The sequence below is a fragment of the Sapajus apella genome, unplaced genomic scaffold, assembly GCF_009761245.1.
Source record: "Sapajus apella isolate SASKATOON/1434 unplaced genomic scaffold, GSC_monkey_1.0 scaffold56, whole genome shotgun sequence".
Classification (NCBI taxonomy): Eukaryota; Metazoa; Chordata; class Mammalia; order Primates; family Cebidae; genus Sapajus; species Sapajus apella.
The window spans coordinates 14,789,110-14,813,870 of record NW_022436996.1 but is presented as its reverse complement, the minus strand read 5'-3'; the positions used below and the strand labels follow the sequence as shown (position 1 = coordinate 14,813,870).

Sequence of the window (24,761 nt, the reverse complement as noted above, 5' to 3'; positions counted from 1 at the left end):
AAGGTACTTAATGCCACTTAATTGTACATCTAAAACAGATAACATGGTAAATTTTATGTGACATGTATTGTGCCTCAATAAAAAATTAAGGCAAGAATAAGGACATTTTCTCATTGTAGTTGCGGTTTGGGTGCTCACTGGGGAGACAGCCCAACAGGAGGTTAGGAAAAAAAGAAGGGCCACACTTCTAAGCCATGCCTGGCCCTCCCCACATGAAGCCCTGGGGAGCCAGAAAAGCCTCAGAGCTTACTTTTTAATTTTTTTTTTAAGCTGGAGTCTCGCTCTGTCTCCCAGGCTGTAGTGCAGTGGGACAATCTTGGCTCACTGCAACATCCGCCTCTCGGGTTCAAGCAATTCTCTGCCTCACCCTCTTGAGAAGCTGGGATTACAGGCACCCACCACCAGGCGTAATTTTTTTTTTTTTTGTATTTTTAGTAGAGACAGGGTTTCACTATCTTGGCCAGGCTTGTTTTGAACTCCTGACCTCATGATCCACCTGCCTTAGCCTCCCAAAGTGCTGGGATTACAGGCATGAGGACCACACCTGGCCACAGCTTACTACTTTCTAGGGACTGTGTGGGGCAGAAGAGAAATGGTCCTGACATTAATCTAGCATCCCTACCACATGTCTTTAGTTGCCGACTTCCTTTTTCCTGAGATGTGGGACTTACAAGAACCCAGAAAATACGTAAGACAATAGATGACCGTTGTCCATTGCCAGAAATTCTCATGTGAAGTGTGAGACATGGCCCCTTACGGACTCTCCTGTCCCATCCTCCCATGATTAACAGGCACAGAAGTTAGACACTTGCATAGGCAGATGTCTCTGTGTCTGTCCCCACCCCCAGACTAACCGGGAGTAAGGTCAAGAGTGACAGTGATGCTAATCAGAAATGGTAGACCTCCTCTCCGTCCTCCTCACTAAGGTTCAGTCCAAGATTCAAGTGCCCCAGGGTGTTTCGACGAAGGATCTCCCAGCCTCGGTGACTGCTGCTCTGGGACGTGGTCCGGGATAGGGAGGAATTTGGGAAGGCCAGGGAGGCTCTGGCTAGAGTCCCACTCTCAGCCCCAGAGGGCTGTTTCTCAGAAAGATGCTCTTGGTCATCCTCCTTGTCTGAGTTCTTGAATGCTTCCACATAGCGAAGCGCTCGCAGAGGATTCTGATCATTGTGGTTCTCAACCCTGATGGGGGAAAGGGGAAAGGACTCAGTTCAGGTGGGGAGAGAGGGGCAGGGGAGAAGCAGAGGTGAATATGTAGAAAGCAGAGTCACGAGGGAAGGAGAAAGAAGGGAGTAGAGCTGAAGCAGGAAGAGTCTCCGGGATCAAGTGAAGGGAGGTGATTGGAGTGGAGGATAACCTGGGATAGAGATGATCGAGGCTGAGAAAGCAGGGCTTGCTGGGTGGTAGGATGCACACAGGGGTGTGTGTGTGTGTGTGTGTGTGTGTGTGTGTGTGTGTGTGTGTGTGTGTATGATGTGTTGCTAATACGTGGGAATGTGAAAGAAAACAGAGCCAACGAATAGATAAGTGTGTCACAAGGATGACGAGATGCAATTCAAGAAGTAAATGTGAGGAGAGAGGAGAGTCACATCAGGAGATGAGGGCAGACTATAAAGGAGGAAGTTAGATCCAAGCCAAAATTACACTGGAAATGAAGGTCAGCTCGGAACAAGACTACAGCCAATTGGGTAACCCATGCTGACACCTGAGGATGGACACATGCACACAACCTTTTACATGTGGCTGCCCTGAGGTATGCACAGCATTCTTCTTACCCCTCCACTTCGGCTCCAGCCCCCTCCCCTAGACAGGCTAAGGCAGGCTCCAGGACAGCTCTCTGTCACCCTTGCTTCCGTGGCCTTATACGCGTCTGCAGCTTTGCATGTGCACACGTCACTCACCGCAGGAACCAGCGGTCCCCCAGCCCGTACTCGCACCCACAGATCCCGGAGCGAGGCCACAGGCAGCGAGGCAGCTTTCGCTCCAGCATCACTGTGGTGGCCACGACCTGGAAGGAGGAAAGAGGGACAGGAAGAACTCAGCCAGAGCCATGAGGGTCAGAGAGGCACTGAGGCCACTGGCAAAGGAACCAAAGGCAGCCTGCGAAGACAGGACACTAGAGGTGGGTGGTGAGAACAGCCACCTATTCACCCCCCAGCCTACACCAGGCACAATGCTACCAGCTTCACTCATCAAGAAATGAGAGGGGATATTTTGGTGAGTGTTTTGAATAAAACAGCGGCCCTTACATTACTATTCAGACTCATGGAAAATGAGTCACTCCAAACTGATCTCAATTTCTTTTTCACAGAAAAGCCATAGACCGGTTATCTTGATTTAAATAAAATGATTAAATAGAATCTCTATGATCCTGGGGGTGAATTGACACTGTTACCGTTCAGGGAATTTTCAGCAAATTAAATATCCATATCTTAAGAAGGAAAAGGGTTGATTAATGACTGCAAAGTTGGCCGGGAAATTTCCAGGAGCAAGTCCGCTGCGCGTTCTGTCCTTTGCTCAGCCTTCATTAATTACTTAGATGAAACGTGGAAGACAAGCTTATCAAATGTGCCTGTGACACAAAACTAGGAGGGATACATAATATGTGGGGCAACAGAGCAATATAAAATGATCTCACTAGACTGAAATGCTGGTGTAAAATCAATAACAGGAAATTTAAGTAAACCAAATCTAAGGCCATGAAGTCATTCGCTTCATGCCTGTCTTTCCAACTAAACGGTCAGCTCCATGAGGGCACAGATGGTGTCTGTTGTGTTTATGCTCATGTTCCCAGCTCCTAGACATTTTCCAACACACAGCAGGGTCTCAATGATCATCATTAAATGAATAAAAAGTCTAAGGGAAAAACGATGGCTATTTTCAAATATTTGAATGGTGCTTATATGGAAGAATGTGTTCTGTATTATATGGGAGGGAAAGACTGGGGCCAAAGAATGAAATTTTAAGAATATAGGCTTTAGCTCAATGCGACATGAATGTCTAAGAACAAAATCTTTAAAAATATAAGAAAACTCCCCTTCTCCTATCCTCTACCTGAATTTACAAGATAATAAGGTCCTAATCAGCATTAAAGAAGATATTGAACGACCTGACCAATAAATGACTATTATGTTAAGTAGGAGGTCAACTTGAGGGCCATTGAGGGTCACTTCCAATTGTAATATTTGTTAGCCTATGGTATAAAGAAAAGATCTTGGAGAAGCAGGGATTTATAGAAGCAAATAGAAGGTTCAAATGAAAAACTGGAATATACCAGAACAAGGCCATTTCTAGTTCCCACTGGACTAAAGGATGACTACTAGATCGACTTTTCACCTGTGAGCAACAATCCCCCTCATGCCAGTATCCTTCATTTAATCCTTCTTCCATCCCTTCCATTTATCCACATGCACCTTAGGTGTATGCAAACCTCTGTTGAGGTGACAGCCTCACTGGATTTTTGTGTGACTCTTTTAAGAATGATCCACCATAACATAGCCCACTTGGATTTTTCTCTCCATCTCCTGCCTCTTAGCAAGACTAACACAAAAGAACTCACCTGGGCCCTCCAGAGCTCATCCCTCTCCTGGGCCACCCTCCAATGGGTGTCACCCATCATGGCGATGAACAGGTTGAGCATGAGCAGTGTGGCAATGATGGCGAAGGCGAAGTTGACAATGCTGAACATGAAGGGCAAGTCCACATCGTAGTTGGCAGGCGCATCAATAACGGTGAGAAAAAGCTCGAAGGTGCTGAACAGTGCCATGGGGTAGTCATAGAATTCCCCCAGACTGGTTGGGTCCTCTGTCTGGAAAATGATATAGAACGCTGCTCCGCCCAGGAAGAGGACATGGAGATGGGATAATGGAGTTACCACAATAAGCATGGACCTAGTAAGCACTTATTCTATCTCTGATTTACATATTTGTCTAAATACACTTGCACAGATGCACAGGTAGTTACGTACAGATAAATCTTTCCTGTGGAACTGTCTAACCCTAATATGCCCGAAGATTAAGTTCACCACTCTGGGTAATGGTCATGGTAGTAATAATCAGTCATTTAACAACAACAAAATTGTATGTGTGTGCAGTGTGTATGTGTGTGTATGGATAATGGATAATAGGTCACCTAACTGGTTTCTACATTTTAGAAAACCAAATACTTAAAAGGCGAGTTATTACAAGAATGCATGGAATCTTCAACAATTTTTAAAGAACAGAACACATGAACAGGCTAAAAGAAGAGCCCCTTTTTAATCTTGATGGCCTCTAGATAACCGTCTGTCACTCTGCCATTCCCTGGGTGAACCTGAACCATCATAGGAAACGGATTCCTGCTCAGGGTGGAGCCTACCGGATAGCAGTGACACGGGAACTTCAGGAGAGCACTAGACTATTTGAAAGCCTCCTCTCTGCATGGGGGACTGAAGTACAAGGTGATTCCAAGGGCAGAAACAGGGTCTTTAACAAAGCATTGCCTCCTTATTTATTTAAGAGAAAAGCAAGTGCAATGGCCACGAAGGGATCGTTTAGAGAGTTCTGGATAGAGGACATCTGCAGAGAGCCACTCTGTGACCACCACCTCATTTTGTAATCTGTGTCATATGTAGATGTAGATGACCAGGGAGCAGGAGGAAAGGATACATTAGGGCTTGGGGTGGAGAACTCCAAACAGGCAGAAAGCCATAGTTTCACCCTTTCACATTTCAGATTTTGGTGGTGGTTTTTTGTTGTTACTGTTTTTGGTCATTGTTGTTATTTAGGTCTATTGTTTTGGGGGAATCCCCATTGAATGGGAAATTCTTGAGGACAGTAATAGAGTCCTCTGCACTGCGTCACGCTCTTTAGAGATGGGGGGATCCTCATAGGCCATCTAGTGCCTCCTCTTGTCTAACAGATGATCAGTTGCAGACACCGAGGGCTGAATTTGAGTTACTCGCCTTTCACTCTTCAGACCTAGGCCTTCCTCTTTCTGCCCCTCTCTAAGGACCTTCTTCCGCTCGTCCCCCCACCCTCTCCTTCCCTCTGGCTCTCTCCAGCTGCCTGCGGTTTCTTGCCGTGCTGCTCCTTTCTGTAGCTCCTTGCTGTGCTGCTCCTTTCTGCAGCTCCCTGGCACGCTGACTGGCTATGCCTTGACTGGGTGCCCGTGTGTCCCTGTTCTCCCAGTCTCTCTTCACAGCTCTTCTTTATTATTTTCTCTGTCATTCTTCAAACTGTCCAAGCTGTTTTTCTGCACCTCCTTTTTACAATTCTTCGTTATTTTTCTCAATTTTAAATGACCACATATAGAAGGAAAGCAAGCTACATGTTGTTGAGTGCTTTGGTTCCTCTTCTGCATTGTAGACATAGGAGAGTTAAGCGTGGCACTATCTTGTCCACATGGTTTTCTGAGATCCGAGACTGGCCACTCTTTCTTGTTTAATGCCCCACTCTCACCAAAGGTCTTTTTCTGTCTCTCCTTTAAAGCCCTTGCAGGGCAGTTAGTGAACGTGAATGTTATTAACCCTTAACACATGGCTTTACCTTCTAGGCCAACCTGAGTGGCCCCAGGTCCTGTAAATATGGGTGTGCTTTTAGACTTACTTTCCAACAGGAGAAAAAAAAAAGGGCAAAATGAAGTGCAAATGTGAACTGAAAGCAAGAATGAGAGTAAACTTTCGGGAGAACTGGATCTGCTGATCTAGTAGAGGTGGGAATGGTGCCTTACCGGAGGCAAATCCCAAAATGACCACAGCCATCAGCCAGCAGAAACGCATTAGGTCTCCAAAAATCATCTGCAGGAAACAGACAAAGGAGAAAGGGTGGGATAATTGTTTTTCCACTGCCTCTGAGCAGCTACCGCGAGCTGGTCAGGAGGCCCCCAGAGTTCTACCAGCTCTACTCTACTGCCATCCCTCTTTCTGGGAAGGCCCTGTGCCTGAGGCAGAGGAAGCTGTGGAAAAGTACTGACCTTCTGGATCATGATGGTGAAGGGGCCCAGCATCTGGAATCCTCGGGCGAAATACATGACACTGCACCAGCCCAGCACCAGGGCAAAGGACATGGGCACCACCTCCCCATTGGTGTTGGTGAGCCGCATCACCATGGTCACCAGCACCAGAGAGGCATAGGTAATGCTGGGGGAGCAGGGAGCAGTGAGTGAGAGACAGACTGAAACTATTCTAGGTTCCTACAGCACAGTGCTACCCACACACTCAGGCCTAGTCTTTACACCTGAAACACACATACAGTCACACCTACAAGCCAACTGAAGAGAAATCCTTGGAGTGACAGTGAGCTGAGATCTAGATCTCAGATAGTGAACTGGGAGACGGGAAACGATTCTGGTAAGGAAAGGCAGGGGGCTGGAATGAGGGGATACTCACATGATGACATGGAATGGCCCCCCAAGAGTCGTCTGTCCAAAATATCGAGACGCACCAACTCTGAAGATGTCTGGGATCTGGGGAGAGGACAGCAAAGCAAAAAGACAATGCCGACTGTGGTTCCGTCTGGGCCTTAGATGGGAGGGGCTTAGCCTGGACCCCGCCTGCACCTCACCTCTAGGAGCAGGATGATCACAGCCCCAGTGACGCTCACCAGCTCCCCCACCAGCCTGATGATATCTTCACGTGTCTTGTAGGCCTCCTGTTTGGGGAAAGTCAGAAGAAGTGCTTTCTGATGGGCAGAGAGTCAAATCCTTTTGTGCAAATGATTGAAAGCTGCTAAGGTCCATCCAAAATAAATGAAAGCTCCCCTTTCCACCAGCATCACCCCACCCCCATTGTACTTGCCATTGCGGGCAACTCTGTGACCAGGACAGGAGTCTATGTATCCAAGGTTTAATATATGTCACATATGCCAATGTCTTGCTCTACCATCTAGCAAAATCACCTTTTCTATAGATACTGTAAGCAGTAATTTATGATGTATATACTGAGCAGCTGAGAACACATTTCAGAGCATCAAGTGAGCCAACAGGAAGATTAATGGCTTGGGATGGTTTCAGCTATGTGGAAAGTCCAGCGTTTCCAATCTCGTCATGGTTCCCAGTGAGAAGAATACACTATAAACATGTAACAGGATTCAGGTTCCCTCACGGGCCCAGAATCTACTACCTCTAGTGAGACCTTGAACCAGTCATGGCAAATCTCTGAACCTGAGGTTTCTCATCTGTAAGACGGAGGCTGTAACGCTTACCTCCCAGAGTCATTGTGAAGCTTACATTAATGATATATTTACATAAACTTTATAAACCATAAAGCATTATAGATATATTCACTGTGGTTTGATTATTATTTGATATTATAGCAAAGAGCAGAGAAGGGGTTAGAGACACTACGAGGAAGGATCCCTGTCTATCCTAAGCAATAGTTGTAGAAGGTATAGTCCACAGCGCAAGGTGGAATGAAGACCACCCTACTTCAATGCATGTTACTTCACGGTGAAACTTATGCAATATCACAGACGTAGTGATAGAATCCTGCATTAATTCTCCTTATCTCTTTGAAGTTATGAGCTGACTTGAAAACATAATAAAAACTGGATGCCTTCTTTCTAGAAACCTGTGTTCACCTATAGACAATTCCCACGTGATATTGCACAAATAATTTCAACACATGCAAGCAGCCTTTTGACTTTTGGGAGCTCTGTTGTCCAAGGTCACATCTCCAAATTGTGTACACAAGAAAGAAGTTGAGAGTCCCCTGGGGCCAGCAGGAAAGCTGATGATTTGAGCTAGGGAGAACGTGATCCCTCATTAGCATAAGCAACAGCAATTACCCTGCTCTGCTCATCAGCTGGAGCCTGTAAGCGTCTCTCCGGATGCGAATGCAGCAGCACACTCACCTGTCCAGTGAGAGGCAGCACTTTTAACATAGGGAACCAGGAGAAACTAAGACGCGAGCTTCTGTCTGCGTGTCTGGGGAACTCCGTGGTCTAACCACCTGCGACCAGACGTCAGTCAACACTTCTATTTATTTATTTATTTGGCTTAAAAAAATTGTATGCTCTGTAAACTTTTCTGCCATTTACATCTTTTGAGAAGCTGGTAAATTTTATTTGATCATATAATCAAAAATTTCTTTTTTTACTTGCTTCCAAAAAATTTAAGAGTTTTTCTTTTTTTTAATGCCCTCAGCTCTAGCAACTATGTTTGAATTCCTATCTGCTCTCCTAAAATTCTGTTCATGGACTGTGTGCTTTCTCTTTATCTTAATGTTTCCATAGCATCTGTCTTTTATTGCAAAACATGCCAACTCCTTCAGAGTCAGGTAGTGAGTAGGAGGATAAATAACAAATACATTACTTTAGAAACAAAACAACACTAAATATAGAAATAACTGCATCCATGCCTTATAAGCGTCTGTAAAAAAATTTTTTATTTTAAAAATATTGTGTCTTGATTCAATATGTCTGAAAAAATGCTACCATTCTTTTCTCGGCTCAAGAAGAAAAAGACTACACATAAGTTGGCGAGGACGGCTGTGAAGATCAGAGCGCCCCTAGAAGCCAGCCAGGGAGTAGCGGCAGCCATCCCTTCAGGAGACAAAAATGTGAAGCCCCTCTAATGCTGGAGACAGTTTTGGTCACCAAACTCTCCTGCTGGGGCTTCCTCTCACCAGTTCAACAGATTCCTTTACAAGTAGGTGTTCCCCTGCCCAAATTCACTAATGAGTAACGGAGGTGTTCAGAAACCCCCATTTTTTGCCTCTGCACTGCCAGGGATCTGACTGCCCTAGAGTAGTGCCTCCAGCATTGTCCCCAGTGTCCTCACCCTTAAACCAGGCTGCAAAGTGCCACAGGCCCCTGAGAGCACCCTTCGTTGCTGCTGTCCAAGACCAGAATACAAACCCTTCTGTAAAATTTTGTTTGCTTTGTTTTATAAACGACTCTCTCTGGAAAACAAAAATAATATATGTGTATAAAAGTCACAATAAAAGTAATGATAATATTGGGCTTTTAAAGCACTTTGATTTTCTTTAGATTTCCAGGGGAACTCCAGTGTTTCACACTGATATATAATGTTAGCTCTTGCTTTAGAATAGAAACTCTTTGCAAAGGTAAGGAATTTTTCAGTATTTCAGAAATGGAAAGGGGCATTAAATAGAAGTGAAAATAGGCTCCCCTTTTAATTAACCAGGGTTGCACCCCTAGAATTAAACTCTAAGCCCAAACTGGTAATGAATGTCTCTTTTAATTTTTAGAATTCCATTCTTGCAGAGTTGCATTCAAGATTTTTCTTCTAGATGGAGATGCTGATTCAAAACTCTCTAGATTTAAGGTCCTTACGAAAATGTTTCTGCCTAATTTTCTGGGTGCAGTGGTTCATGCCTGTAATCCCAGCACTTTGGGAGGCTGAGGCGGGCAGATCACCTGAGATCAGGAGTTCAAGACCATCCTGACCAACATGGAGAAACCCCATCTCTATTAAAAATACAAAATTAGGTGGTCAAGGTGGTACAGGAGAATCACTTGAACCCGGGACGTGGAGGTTGTGGTGAACTGAGATCGCACCATTACACTCCAGCCTGGGCAACAAGAGCAAAACTGTCTCAAAAAAAAAATGCTATAGAAAATATTGTTGCCTAATTATGCTTGGCGAAGTAAATTATCAGGGCACCCATTCCCCAGTCCTGCTCGTTCAGTTCCCAGTTCTCTCTGGCATGCTCTTCTTTCCCTCAGTTAACAGAACTACTGCCTTAGGGCAAACCCATGCCATCTACCATCTAGCTTACCCTATATCTACTTCCTCTCTTTCAACCCACACCCCACAATGCTTCTGAATTGATCTTTCTAAAATGCAGATAACATCCTGAGGCTCCTCTGTTTAACATCTTCCTAGCTCCCCAAGGCCTTCAGAATAGAAATGCAGGAGAGGTGGCAGTGGAGGGTGCTCCTTAATCTTTATCACTGTAGAAATTCATTAGATAATGTCTAAATTTGATTGACAACTAGAGATAGAAGCATTTGATTCAAGGGATGCAGAGGTGATGACAGCAAGAGCTAAAAGGCGTAAAAACTGGTTGACCCCCATGAGTAAGACACGGGTGAGGAGGAGGGGCTGTCCAGGACGCGGTTGCTCTCTATCAGTACTGCCATTTGATTTGTAAGTCATGTGCATGATGTACATCATTTTCTTTGAATTAGGAAAGCTCACTATGAGATAAGAATTGGAAAAAGTAAAATCAGAGTACCAAACAAGATATACAAAACCCTCGCTGCTATGGCCCCTGCCTTGTGTCCTCATACCCGTGTGAGCTCCGGCCACATTGAGCTATTGGGGTTCTGAGTTGCTCAGTCGGGCCCCTGTACAGCCTGTGCCACTTTCTCAGAATGCCTTCCTCTACCAATTGGCCTGGCTCAACCTCACCGATGCCTCAAGACTCAGGTCAGGCCAACACTCCTCCTGGGCCTCTTTTCCTGCCCCTCCATGCCCAGCTCAGGTGTCTCTCCCAGGGCATGGGGGCTTCAGTGGATTGCCAGCCCTCTCCCAGTACACTGAAAGCGTCTGGGTGCCCCATGTCTCACCAGTAGTCTTAGAGCTCCCTGAGGGCAGGGATGCCTCCCTCCTACTTTTTATCCACAAATGTACAATGTGGTAGGTACTCAACTGGTGAAAAAAGGAAAGAAGGAAGGAGGAAAAGGAGAGAGGAGACAGCAGGTGCAAGCTGAGCATTGCCTAAGACACGCAGATGGGTGGTAAGGAGGAGAAGAAGTGGGATGGGGAGACCTATTTGGAGCCATAAGAGGAAAAGGATGACAACTAAATAGAAATGATGTCATCCTTTTCTGAAATTTCTAGATGCCTAGATCAAGGTCACCTAAGCAGGCCTGGCTAACAATGCACAGGGAAAATATTCCAATCCACCCCTTTAAAAATAAGTATCATCTAACAACAACTGGAAGTTTTTAGTTCACGACATGGCTTGCAATTTAAGGAGTTGTCAGCAACCAAATCCCCTATGCAGGTTGGCACCTATACTTCACTGAGAATTGGCCTAATGAGATTTGCTCTCCCATCCCAAATGGATGAGTTCACTGCCTTGAAGGAAATGTCCAGAAGGAGTGGGCATAGCAGTACCTGGCGTTCTACTGGGTCATAAGGCCAGAAGTGTACCATGCGGAAAGGATGGGCAACATAGGCCACCCCAATGGGAAGTGGGAAGGCCCCGGAACCAGTTGTCAGGCCCAGCTCTAGATCTTTTTCCTCCCCATGATCCCAGACTTGCAAAGGAATGAAGTTCTCAGAGAAAGCTCCGCTAGCTCATAAGAGCTTCTCCAATTCCCTAACTGGGCATGAGTTCCTAACCAGGACTGCCACCAGAATCAACTGGAAAGTCTTTGTCACAACACACATATCCAGGCCAGCACTGGGTTAATTTGGATCAAGGACCTAGCATTTTCTTTTTCGTTTTGTTTTTTTCTTTTTTTGAGATGGATTTTCACTCTTGTTGCCCAGGCTGGAGCGCAATGGCACGATCTCGGCTCACTGCAACCTCTGCCTCCTGGGTTCAAGTGATTCTCCTGCCTCGGCCTCCCAAGTAGCTAGGATTACAGGCATGCACCACCACACCTGGCTAATTTCGTATTTTAGTAGAGACAGGGTTTCACCATGTGAGTCAGGCTGGTCTCGAACTCCTGACCTCAGGTGATCCACCCACCTTGGTCTCCAAAGTGCTGGGATTACAGGTGTGAGTCACCATGCCCTGCCATTTTCTTGAAAAGTTCTGTAGATGTTTTGGACATGTACCCCAAGTTGAGAACCACTGGGCCATAAAGAGAGAGAGAGAGAGAGAGAGAGAGATCTGGTTCCCATGTAAGTCAAGCTGCCTTCCAAGGGTAAATTTCATGTCTAAGTCTCTGCATTTTCTCAGGAGGATTGGCTTGGGAAATGACCTCTTTCTTCTGAAGAGTCTTTACTCATTCTCACAGAATCATGACTTGCTCTGTATGCCAGTAGGTTAACCCCATCAAAAAATAGTGCCAATGATCCAAACTAGAGAATAGCCAGTAGGACAGTATCTGGGAATGGGAATCCTTCTCAATCTGATCCCCTCCTACGGCACTTCTCAAGTGTTGCTCATCTTGACAGGGGAAGATGACATGTATAGATACAAGTGAGTGTGGCAAGCCCTGTCTAGCCGAGAGAAGCCTGGGATCTAGCCCATCACTCTGCAGGGAGAAGCGGACTTGTCTGGTGTTTAAAGGTGAGGATTCTGAAGGGAAGCAGACCTGCAGTCCAATCCCTGTGCTGCCCTTGCTAGCTGAGTGTCTTTGCCAAAGTGTTCAACCTCTCTTGACCTCAGACTCACCATCTTTAAAGTGGTGATGACTGTATTTACTTGTTAGGATTTCTATGAAGATTAAAGGTAGAACAATGCTTTGCCACTCAAAACATGGTCCACAGAATCACAACATTGGCCTCCCCTGGCAGCTTGCTGGAAATGCCAAGTCTCAGGTCCCACCCAGCCTTACTGTCACAGTCCACATTTAATAAGGCCTCAAAAACACTGATGGATGCAGGTGAAGTGCACATGATAAGTGCTCAGTGGATGTTACTTCTACCTACCAGGCTCCCTGGTTCTCCTCATCTCTTTCCCTGTCTTTAATGTGCTGTGCTTGCTCCACCTTGTGTTGGTAGAACCCCTGAACAGAGGTGTATAGAGTTGGCAACCAGTCGCTTTTCAAATAGCAGTGGTGCTTTGGGTTGTTCAGAACTTACAAGGGACGATGATGTGTAGACAAATAGATCCTACTGACTGTGACAGGTAGAAGATGATTTTTACAAGACGGAAACACAGTCGGGATGATTTTTGCCTTCAACAAGTCCTGATGCCAATCCCTTCCCTCCATCTCCCCAATACATTCCTAGGCCAATCTACCATTATCTTTTGCTTGCTAAACTGTAATAGCCTCCTGACCGGTCTCCCCATGTCCTTCCTACCACCCCACACGTCTGTTATTCACCATGCAAGCAAAGTAATTTTTCTAAAGCAAAAATTACCCTGTAAGTCTCCCCTTGTCAAATCCTTCTGACTTCCCATTACCCTGGGGATAAGGAGTGAAATCCTCAACATGGCCTTTAAGGCTCTACATAATTTGGGAAGGATCTGCCTGGACAACCTCACCTGGAGGCACCCACCCCAGCCCTCTGTGCTCTAGCGAATCTTCTTACAGTTCCTAGACCTTGATGAGGTTCTTCCTGCCCTGAGGCCTTGAATATGCATTCTCTCTGTCTAGAACTCTCTTTTCACACTGAATTCATACTTAGATCTGAGCTCAGTAATCTTTCTCAGAAGCAGTCTCTGGCCTCCCAGATGGACCAGACCCCTGTTATAAGTTTTTTTCCCACTCTGTGCTTTTCTCATAAGAAAAAATAATAACAATAACATTGATGCCAATAGTCTCAGGCTGTAATGAAATATCTATTTGCATGATCATTTGATTAATATCAACCCATCTATAAACGCCAAGAAAGCAGAGATCATGAGTGTTTTGCTCAGACTATGGTTGTTGAATTTCCAACACCTGAAATAGTTGTTTAGCCTGTATGAGGCTCTCAATAATAATTTATTTAATGAATGGATCAGCAAAACATTTCTGGGAAAGAGAAAAGCAAAGGAGGGCTCAAGAAAATATTTTTCAAAAGTCAAAACGGAGACGTGATGAGAAATTAGAACCCCCTGCTGAACAGTGCTCCAGGAATCTCAGTGACCAGACTGGTGGACCTAGGACAGGAAAGACAGAGCTACATGGACCTCAAAGATGGAAGCCAGGGGTTCTCAACCCTGGCAGAACACTTGACTTACTCAAAGAGTTTCTTAAAAGTGCCAAGGCCAGAGCCTCCGCTTCAGACATTCTAACTTATTAGGTCTAGGGTGTAGCCTAGGAGCCGGTCATTTTACTAGCTTTTTTACTAGGTTTCTAATGTGCGGTCTGGGTTAAAAATCACAGATCTAATAGGAAGTAGGATTTTCCCGAGGACACACAACTGTTAAATTTCAGAGTTAGGGCTAAAACCCAAGCTGCTGGACTCCTGGACTTTGAACTTTTTGCTCACCTGGAAACCTAAGAGAACTTTTACTATAGTGCAGGCTGCTTTGCCTAAACCAAGTAGAGATAAGAAGTTAACTCAAATTAATAGAGTTCTGGAAAATCCCTGGTGAAGCAGAACTTTTATGGCTGAACAATGAGGGATCTTAGGGTCATTAAGATAGCCCCCCAAATCGGATAGAGATAAACTAACTCCAGCTTTACATACATCAGTTTTTGTATAGTTTTTGCTGCCTTATCCAGAGGAATTTGTTTTCTTTCACCTGTTCCGAGATGCTGCTGTTGCACTACTCCCATAAAACCCCAGATATTAAACTAGAAAGGATCTTAGGGGTCATGGAGCCCAGTGATTTCTACAGATCCCAAGAGATCTGCAGAGGAAGTCCTGAAGTAACTGAGATCCCTGTGATCCCAGAGTTATTAATATAATTGGATGGTAAAGTATTCATTCATCTAAGAAAACGCTCCACCGGCTAACAAATATGTCAACAATTGCATGCCTCAAATCAAGACATTGTATTTGTGCATTTTCATTTTTTCTAAGACTTTCAAGTAAGAAAACAGTAGGAAAAAAACATGAATTTCCTATTATTTAGCAAATCTGGTGCATTGTGAAAATAGAATCTTCCAAATCATGGTGATAAGTTTAGAAGCCCCTGATCTAATCCACATGGGCTTACTACTGAAGAAGAATATAGTCATCCCATAAATCAGGTCTGGGGCTCAAAGCACAGGGACCTTTCACTAGTGTTCTTTGTTATCGAACCCCTTCCAGCAGCATTCTTAATCTTCTTAACCACGCAGTTCTCCACCTAGAAAAGAATACCTGAAAGTCCAAAGTCTTCTATTTGAGCTGAAGTGGCTTTCACTGAAGCAGAAGGCAAAAGGGTAAAAATGCCAAGGAACAGGAAGGAAGGCAGAAGAGAGAAAAAAAGAAGGATGGGTCAGGTGTGCAGCTATAATTATGCTTCTGAGTCCTGAAGCAAAGGAAGTGATCTTTTAAACATAGACTATCTGGATCAAAGAAACGTGTTTGTACATAACTAGCCTTGTCCCAAGGAGAAAGAGACACACAGGAAGGAGATTTCTGGTCATCAATGGCTCAGCATTGTCCACCTTTTAACCCAGAATACTGTCTACATTCAAAATGTAGAAAATCTCCAAATAAGTTTGACACAAAAGGAAGGCTGGAGAAGACATATCTGAGGAAATAGGGCCAGGAGCATTGAAAAAGTCCAGCCACCCCCAACGTGTTTGTGTGTACACATTTTCTCAATTTTTAATCACTCCTCCCTCCACTTGCCATCTCCTAACTGTCCTTATCTCCCTCATGTCCTATGCCAGGGACAACTTTTGTGTCCAGACTGAGATGCGCGGAGCACAGCCTCTCTGCGCGTCGCCAACACATTCAGGCTTGTCTTCCCCAGGCAGCAACCCTACCTGGGGAGAGGCAGTGGCTCTGGACACATGACACACTGTGTATATATACAGAAAGGCAATTCTAGAAACAGGAGAGGTGACGTGTCTCTACCTAGCATGGGGTTCATTGGGTATCTTTGCCGTGTTCTTTCTCTGTGCATACCGCTGTCTTTGGTCTAAACCAACTCAGGATTTTTGCTTCTTGGCTATAGAAAGTTTATATTCTTTTTCAGACCCAAACTACCTCTCTTCCTAGTCCAGGTTGAGCTATACCTGTAGCTGCCCTCTCCTGCATCGAGATCATCTTCAGTCACTCAGCTCTCACTTGCTTTGCAAAATTCTTTTTCCTGGTCTTTTGCTTTCTGCCTATGTACCTAATCACCTTCTGTGTATTTTCAGCTCACCAGAACAAAAATTTTAGTAATCCACAAAGAGTCAACCCCCAAATGTCGCTATATTTGTTAAATATATATGTTCAGAAGTGCTCATTAGAGTCTACCCTTTCTGTTGCCAAAAAAAGGGGGTTACTTTCTTCAACAGCAGATTTCTATATTTACTCTGTACCTCCGATCATTCCTCTTCCTCACCCCAGGTTTCCCTTGTCAACCACAACACAGAATGGCAGCCCTACAGCAGTAAATGGAATCTCAGAGGGTATTTATTTCAACCTGATACCCAATCCAGACATCTTTCTGCAGAGTGTCTGACAGGCAGATGGCTGACCCGTTATTCCCATAGGCTCATATAGACCATGCACAGAAGAGGTTGCAGGCCAGCAGGGCTGTCCGTGTTGCCCCAACACAGCAGAAATGGACTCAGAAATTGACTTGGAGCAATTTTTCTCCTTTCAAGCAATAGAGTTTACCTTAAACATCCCACTACAAAAGCATGATACTTTTTGTAAATTACCAAAAAATTTCACAAATGCACAGGCTTACTCATTCCAAGTACTCTTTCAAAGTTTGTCTGAGAAAATCCACAGCTCCCTGGACAAACATTCTTGTACTTATTAAAGCCCATCTCTGGCCTCCTGGTCTCATGTCTAATTTCGACCTGGGCGTTCAGGAGCCCACACTTGCTGGAACCCAGAGGGTGGTGTCATCCCTGAGTAGCATCAATTCCTTTCCAGCACCATCAACCCCATGACACAATTCCCTTGCATCCCCTTCTGAGAAGAACAATCACCTGTAGTAGTTTTTGCTGGAGGATGGTGATGTCTCGAGAATGAGTGCGGTTGCCACCACGGAACTTAAGGGGGCGGTAGACGCAGCACATGGTGAAGCAGATCATGTAGAGCAGGTACAAGGCAGCTAGGATGCAGAAGTACGGCCGCCCGTACTTGCTCCACTTGAAGTTCACCAGCTCCTTCACTGGGGTCTGTTCCAGAATCTGACGAGCCTGCCATGAAAGTGGAGTGAAACTTGGGGTGAACAACACAGAAGGGTGTTGTTTTTTTCACTGTGTACCAGAAGAGGCAGGGCAGTAAGCATCACTCATTCAGCGCATCAGTCACTTCTTTGATGGACAAATAGTATATTTCTTGTATATGCTGGGCCTTGTGCTAGCGACACAGATAGACGATTATAGCAGTAAACACAAGACACCGTAGCACCACAGAGGATTTAAAGGATGAATAGTAGTTGGTTGAGTAAAGGGAGAGTTAGGAAAGATCATACCATAAGGTAGCAGCAGTTGTCAGGTCAGGAAGCTCTGAGAACCCATTGCCCATTTGCAGCTGAGGTGTGGTTGGGGAGAAGGGAGAATCTACTGGGAGTGGTGAGCAAAAATATAATGACTGAGGTAGAAAAGGGCATCATGCATCATAAACGCCAAGGTAGGAAGTTTGCATTTTTTGCTTTTTCTAAATATAACAGTAAGCAATTGGGGAATTCAAGCAGGGAAGTGGTCAGATTTGCTCTAGAAGTATTGCTGGGCTAGAAAGAAGCAATGGAGGTTACAGGCAGTAGGATGTGGCAGGGTGGGATCGTGCTCTGATATAAGCAATCAGTGAGATGTTAAAGACACACAGGAGAGGAGATGATGGACAGAAGGAGGCATCTGAGATATTAGAAAGAGGCAGATTCAAAGCACAGTGGAGTAGCCATTAACAGCAAGAACACCTTTTCTATGGAAGCTGGAGGGGAGGAGAGGGACAGCGGGCAACTTCCAGACATGCCTGGCAGTTTAGGGCAGGAAGCTAAAGGACCCCCAGCCAGAAAGCCTCTATTTTTATCCTAAGGCAGGGGTCTAGGTCTTCAGAACTACAGCTGAAGATAGTGAGGGATGTGAAATAGGGCGAGAGAGGAAGATTTATGGACGAAAAAAAGCAACTGACCCAAGACAGGTATGAAACCTCCTGGAGAATATTGAGAACAACTTAAATCAAAGACCAAGGATATGTAGTGGTGAAATCCACATGGGATTGCGCTTTTAATTCCTGCTCAAAGTTAATCTGTTTCCAGGGATATTCTCTGAGGAAGATCTCACAAACTGGCCACTCGACTTTTCTTCTATTCATTAGTATTAAGTCATCATGTTTTCTGGCTCTATAAGGGTTCCTGGGAGATTGCCATGTGGCAGACAAAAAGTAGAAACCACATCTTGGCACTCTCGTGGAGCATCCTGAAACCTGGAGGTCTTTTCTCCTCTCTACCGCAATCTTCAACAAATTTTCCTTTCCCTCACATCACTCAACCCAGCATTATTGAAGGGCTTATATGTTGCTCCCTCTCTTAAAAGCTCTTTTTTTTCTCATCTTCCTGGAGACTCCCAATTCTTCCTTGAAGATCCAGCCCCAGCATTTAATGTGTGACATCTTCTCTGGTCTATCCAAGCCAAGTTAACTTGACCTCAATGTGGCTGTCTGCATGCAGGGTACACACCATTATTATGACATATGTCCTACTCTGTTACAATTATCCAGGACAAGGACTGAGAATTGAGGAAGTCAATGAACAGAAACTGTGTTTTATTTATTTCTGTATTGTTGGTTTCTTGTGCAGTGCCTGACATACAGCAGGTGTTCAGTATGCTTGCATTAGTCCATTCTCACATTACTATAAAGAACTACCTGACACTGGGTAATTTATAAATAAAAAAAGGTTTAATTGGCTCATGGTTCTGCAGGCTGTACAGGTTCTGGAGAGGACTGAGGAAACATACAATCATGGCAAAATGCCTAGGAGAAGCAGGTACATGTTACATGGCTGGGGCAGGAGGAAGAGAGAGCAAGGGGAGGTGCTACACACTTTTAAACAACCAGATCTTGTGAAAACTCACCACCACATCCCTCAACATCAAGAGGGACTGCCCCCATGATGCAATCACCTCTCACCAGGTCCCTTCTCCAACACTGGGGATTACAATTCGACATGAAATTTTTGCATTTTGACAAAAATGCAAACCGTATCAATGCTGATCCAATGAATGAATATGAGAAAACCACTCTGATTTGGAGTTTCTCATCTGAAATGTTGGAATGAGGAAGGTAGGCAGAAGGGACTGCAGCTAAGCAGAGATTCAGGGGATTCAGGATAAGAATGTGCACTGGACTTTTCCCCAGGTCCCAGGAGATTGTTTTAATCTCCACCTATTCTAAGGCTGGGAAGTGCCTCGGTCCCAGGATCTTAGTGAGTGGACAGACTCTGCACAAGCACTAAATTCCCTCACACAGCAGCCCTGGTCCCCTTGGCATCCATACCTCTCGTTTATCTGAGGAGACCACAAGCTCTAGGAACGACAGCTCCTCTCCCCAGGAGTCAATCTCCGTGAGGTCATAGAGAATGGAGGTCAGGGGTCCATATGACCACTGGATGTGCTTCCGCTTCTGCATCAGGTGCTGGAACATCTGAGAGACCACCGGGATGGGTCAGGGGTCAGCGTGTGAGAAGGTGGTCTAGAGGAACAACTGCATTGGATGGAGGCAGTTGCCCACCCCTTGAGACAGTCAGACAGTGGGGAATCAGCAAACCTGTATCCACAAGCGTTCCCTTTTTGTCACTTTTCCTGCTCCAACACCCCAGAGAGCTCAGACAGAAGAAAATAGGCAAACGAAGCTAGAGCTGTGGGTTACCATAGCACATGCATTAAGGTGAGGTTCTCAAATCCTCTTGAGTCGAGGAACTTAAGGCTGAAGATTTCAATGATGGAATAGGAAGCAAGGGACCACCATCCCTTTGGGGAGTGTGGGGAAAAGGGATTTTACAAAAAGGTGGGTCCTTCACCTCGGTTTCTCCCAGGGCCAGCGGGGTAGGTTGAGGGTCATTAGAAAGACACCTCAGGGATGGGGAGTGTGTCTCACCACAGTGTTACCCTCCACTCCAGCCAGCTTGAAGGGGGTGAGACCCTGGTGATTGGGCACGAGGTCCAGGGGCTGCAGGTGGTCCCCATGTCTGTCGTAGGACAGCAGCAGGTTGTACATCTGGCAGGCGAAGGTTTTGTTGGGCTGGAGGATGAGGATGTGTAACACTGTGTTTCCTGGGGAGGACACAGGGTATCATGTGGGCACTGGCCTAATGTCCCTGATGTCCCTATCCCCACTCGGGGGTCTTCCTGAAGATCCCAGATCCTCTCTTCACCCTGCCCCTGGCTCCCTGCAGCATCCCAGATTCCCTCCCCATCCCAGCTCTTACCCAGGGAGTCCTGGGCCCGGATGTCAGCTCCATGCTCGATGAGCAGCCGCACGATCTCCTCGCTGTTCACACAGGCAGCAAAGGACAAAGGGTGCTCCCCTGGGGACACAGAGAGATCCATGGCAGGAGAGTGCAGGACGGCAGGATGGGGTGGGCAGTCTATCCCAAATAATGTCCTCCTCCTCTTCCCCCACATCTCAGCTCTGGGCTTGGGGGGACACTGTTCCAGCAGATCCAGAGGAAGGATCATGGAAGGAATTGGCCTCTGGCTTAATTAAGCCCTAGAAGGGCTGCCCCTCCCAGCTGCCCAACAGATGGGTCTGAAGGCAGGACCCTCCTGCCCTGGCCTCCCTTTGCCTTGCCTGCCTCTCCGGCTGCCCCTCCTCCAAGCCCAGCCCTGCTCTCACCAAAGTAGATGAGGTTGCGGGGACTATGGCGGAAGGCAGTGCCCGTGGCTCTGGCAGAGACACTGGCCCTGCGGGTGAGCAACGCTCGCACCAGGTTCACGTTCTGGTTCACAACAGCGATGTGCAGTGCAGTCTGACCTGGCCCAGAGACAGCTGTCATCAGGGGTCTGCCTCTGTCCCAGTTCTCTCAGGGACACAGCATCCGCCACCATTCCTCTCAGGAGGTTCCTGATGGATCTTTGCATAGACTTTTCTGCCCTGGGCTTGGGAGGGTGGCCTGGGACTGACAGTGGTTCGCTCCTCAGGCTGCCCTGCCCATTGTATCCACCCCTCAGCTATTGGGCACCGGCAGGGGATTGCTGCAAATATAGTCATTCTCATGTTGCTAAGAGGGAAAGAAATTGAGATAGGTCCTGCAGGGGCTGTGGGAGGATGGAGAGGAAATGCTAAAGGAAGCCACGGATCGCTAAGAGCCAAGACCGGGCCCTTTGCGTTTCTCCCAACTCAACGGAGCCTGTCCTCCTGACCCTCCATCACCCCGCCCCACCCCATCCTTCAGAGGCCAGTTTTAAGAGACAACAGCACACCCCCCATCTCAAAAGTTTCTGCCTTGAATTACTGTGCGACCTCCTTACCTGCAAAAGACTCACATGTGGTGGGCTCAAAGACCAGCTCTGGGGCAGCCTCCATCAGCACCAAGGCCACCTCCAAGTTGTCATAGAGGGCTGCTATGTGCAGTGCCGTCTCCCCCAGGGCTCCTGGAGTGGAGTAAGACAGGAATGTTAGACACTTCCCAGGCTCCCTTGAGGAAGGGGCCTTAGGGTCCAGAGAGACCCTCCAAGGCCCCATTTCACAAGCTTAAAGTCCTGGGGAGGGGGGTAGGTGCTTCTGCCCCCACCTCCATCCCATGAAATCCAGATCCCACCTCTTTGTCGGAGGTCACAGGTGCGGTCCAGTAGAAGTTGCCTAAGGACAGACAGGTCATTTTCCTTGGCTGCTCGAAATAGTGGAGACTCTAGAATCCTGGGGCAAGGTAAACATGCGTTTGGAAGAGACAGTCAGAGCAGAACAAGGCCAAGAGCAAAGGGGATCTGAGACATTCTCTAAGACCAACGTGATGCACACAGTGTGCAGTGACACTGGAAAGAAGTGCCTACTGGACTCGAATGACCGAGGGTGGACTTGGGCAAGGCTCAGTCCCAGGGCCTTCCTTGCAATTCACATCATGGTGATTCTCCTGTGAGGGTGGGCCTTGAAGCTCTGCTGGAGGGGAAGAGTTCATGGAAGGGCCTAGAACAGGAGGGAAGAGAACTTGTGGTGTGGTCTGGAAAGAGTGGTCTGAGAGTCTCTGAGAAGAGGAGGACCCTAGGCGTGGCTGAATTCACCTAACCTGAGTAACTGTCTCAGATCCTGGATAGTTGAAGAGTGAGACGGAGGGCACTTCCCTCTGCGGTCCCCTGGCTCGCGGGACTGCCGGACCTGCTGCCTCTAACCAAGGGGAGTTTGGGGGAAAACAAAACAGAGAGGGAGGAGGAATGTACCGACTATTAGATCTTTCTTAGACCTTTTGAAATTTGTGAAATTCGTGAGCCACTGAAGTTCTGACGACTCCCTCAAGCTTTGTCTGTCTGAGAGAGTCTTGCTCTGTCGCCCAGTCTGGAGTGCAGTGGTGCGATCTCTGCTCACTGCAGTCTCCGCCTGCCAGGTTCAAGTAATTCTCATGCCTCAGTTTCCCGAGTAGCTGAGATTACAGGTGTCCACCACCATGCTTGGCTAATTTTTTGTATTTTTAGTAGAGACAGGCTTTTGCCAAGTTGGCCAGGCTGGTCTCAAACTCCTGAGCTTAGGCAATCCCCCTGCCTTGGCCTCCCAAAGTGCTGGGATTACACTGCACCTGGCCTCTTCAGCCTATTTCAATACAGGTCCCCACAGAAAGTGGAGAGTTGTGGTGTGAGGTAAGGGATATCTGTTTCTTCTGCATTATACCCTTAGATGCAAGGGTCTAAGCAGCTTGTTTATTTGGGTGTCTCAAGCAGGTTAAGATGTTCATTCTACAGGACTCTGTTAATCTTCGTTTCTATCATACCCAGATTTGAACCCAACAAGAGATAAAGCCGGAGCCTCTCCAACTAGACATATGCAAGTATTGGCCCCAATGGCAAATACAGAGTCTGGAGGGGAAGAACAGAAAGGACAGGCCAAGGAGTGGCTGCTCTGAGGTCCCCTACCTCCAAATTTCTCTCTTCCAATAGCCCCAGGAGCCAGAGTGAATAAGTGTTTTTATTTAAAGAAGTTTAATCTAAAGGTGGGGCCTGGGTTTCCGTGTTCGGGCAGCGCCCCTAGGAGGGGCCGTTGTGAGGAGTCAGTTCCCTGCCCCATCTCACCCAGGAAATCAGTCCCAGGGAGCCCAGTGTTCCAGACCAGCCCAGAGTGGTCAGGGCTGGCATTGTAAATTCACCCCCATCCTGTGGCCACTGCACAAAAAAGGTTCTTGCTTCTCTAGCCCTCTAGCCCCACTGCCTCTCTGCAGAGGGTCCAGGTTTGGGCTGGAAGCCCCCGTTCCCAGAGACCCAGGGGTCCCACTCTAAAGCAGGAAGCTCAAAGATTCCACTTCAGCAATGGGGTAGGGAGGTGAGGAAGCAGAGGGCTTGCCAGTATGAGGGCTCACAAGCACTTGGGACCAGGCCCAATGCAAACTGCAAATGCTGGGCCCCTTGTTCAAAATTAATAAGAATTTCAGGCTGGGCACGGTGGCTCACACCTGTAATCCCAGCACTTTGGGAGGCTGAGATGGGCAGATCACTTGAGGTCGGGAGTTCAAGACCAGTCTGACCAACATGGAGAAACCCTGGCTCTACTAAAAAAAAAATACAAAATTAGCCAGGCATGGTGGCACATGCCTGTAATCCCAGCTACTCAGAAAACTTGCTTGAACCCAGGAGGTTGCAGTAAGCTGAGATCACGTCATTGCACTCCAGACTGGGCAACCAGAGCGAAACTCTGTTTCAAAAAAAAAGAAAAAAAAAAGAATTTCAAGATAAGGACATCGAACCAAGCACAAGACTCTTCTGGAACACAGGGGAGCCCTTTGTGATTGCCAATGCTTGCTTACCAACCTAAATCCTCAAACAGCTCTTTTTGGAAAAGGAAAAGGGATGAAAGGCAGGTCCACAAAAGGCTAAAGGCAAAAGGCAAGCCCCAGAACCCCTGGAAGCAGAGGCTGCCTGCGGGATTCATCCCTGCCCCAGCTGCTCTTCCTGGAACTGGACCGTAGGGCTAAGCCATGAAATGATCTACCTGCAGGTGCGCTAGCCCTGCCAGCTCTGAGAGCTCTCCAGGAGCAGGCACGAGCCCCACTCAGTCTTTGCATCCTTGGGATCAAGCACCCCTCTGCACAAAGCAGACTCCATAAAAGGCAGATGGACTGAACTCAGCAACCTCCAGTGCCACCTGAGCAGCCCTCCTCAGCTGGTCAGCACCCAGGGATACACCAAACAAAGTTCACCCCTTTCCCACACAATCCTCTTTCATTCAAATGAGTGTCGATTCCTCATCGTTCTTCCGCCACTCACAGGAGTGCAACCCCCCTCCAGCAGCCTGCTTTTACCTGCTCTCTCCGTCCCACACACCCTGGCTTCTTCCCTCAGGCCCTTTTTGGTCTGCTCACTCCCCTTGCTGTCATTCTGCCTTTGTCCTTAGGTCTACTCTCAAGATTTTCCTGTGTGGCCCAAAGCCATATCCTCCACCACCACTAAAAGGAGCCAGCTGGGATTCTGTAATTGGTGGTGGTGGGCGTGGGGAGGGTTGCTGGAAGGAAAGGGTGTGTTCACGTGACTGGCGCTGAATTCTAGGGTGCTCTATCCAGGAAGCAGACCCAGGTGTGTCAGAGGGTCTGAGGATTGTGGCGGGAGGGACCTGGGTCCCGTGGGAAGCCTACCTCTTCTGCTGCAGCATGTGAAGCCTGTCCAGGTGCTGGTCCCAGTCTTGTTCTCTGACCAGAAAGGAAGGCAGAAGTTTCTGGAGTTGGCTCCCGGGCCCTTCTGCCTTGGGTAGAAAACCTCCCATGTCTTCTTTTTGCAGGCACTGGCAGATTTTAGAAATGTAGCAAAATAAACAGGTCTAGGATGACAGCAGTTGAGCCAGAGATGGGGTCTGTTTGGAGCTGGGACAGGAGTTTATTTCCCATGTGACTTGTGTATGCAGTGTGCAGCGTGTGTGTGTGTGTGTGTGTGTGTGCGCGTGCGCGCGCGCGCGTGCGTGTGTGCATG

At 47.0% G+C, this 24,761-nt stretch overlaps 1 protein-coding gene across 1 annotated transcript; it reads right to left on the bottom strand.

Annotated features, from left to right (window-relative positions):
• Nucleotides 1-483: 483 nt before the first annotated feature.
• Nucleotides 484-24,761, bottom strand: TRPV5 (transient receptor potential cation channel subfamily V member 5). Its single transcript, XM_032245195.1, has 15 exons — nucleotides 24,431-24,761; nucleotides 21,419-21,516; nucleotides 21,129-21,251; nucleotides 20,494-20,631; nucleotides 20,087-20,185; nucleotides 19,756-19,931; nucleotides 19,156-19,302; nucleotides 16,641-16,853; nucleotides 6,543-6,629; nucleotides 6,368-6,444; nucleotides 5,953-6,118; nucleotides 5,710-5,776; nucleotides 3,560-3,828; nucleotides 1,902-2,008; nucleotides 484-1,182 (listed from the first exon to the last, which is right to left on the bottom strand). Exons 1-15 carry the CDS (start codon nucleotides 24,556-24,558, stop codon nucleotides 888-890), a joined length of 2,190 nt encoding a protein of 729 aa, XP_032101086.1. The 5' UTR covers nucleotides 24,559-24,761; the 3' UTR covers nucleotides 484-887.

What these genes read in the sequence shown, in the direction of transcription:
- TRPV5 (XM_032245195.1), bottom strand. Translation starts at nt 24,558, where the DNA reads ATGGGAGGTTTTCTACCCAAGGCAGAAGGGCCCGGGAGCCAACTCCAG. An exon ending in GAGTGGAGGGTAACACTGTG is followed by an intron (nt 19,303 to 19,755) that starts GTGAGACACACT and finishes GTGGTCTCTCAG; the next exon opens with ATGTTCCAGCACCTGATGCA. An exon ending in CATTTTGGGATTTGCCTCCG is followed by an intron (nt 3,829 to 5,709) that starts GTAAGGCACCAT and finishes TGGGCGGAGCAG; the next exon opens with CGTTCTATATCATTTTCCAG.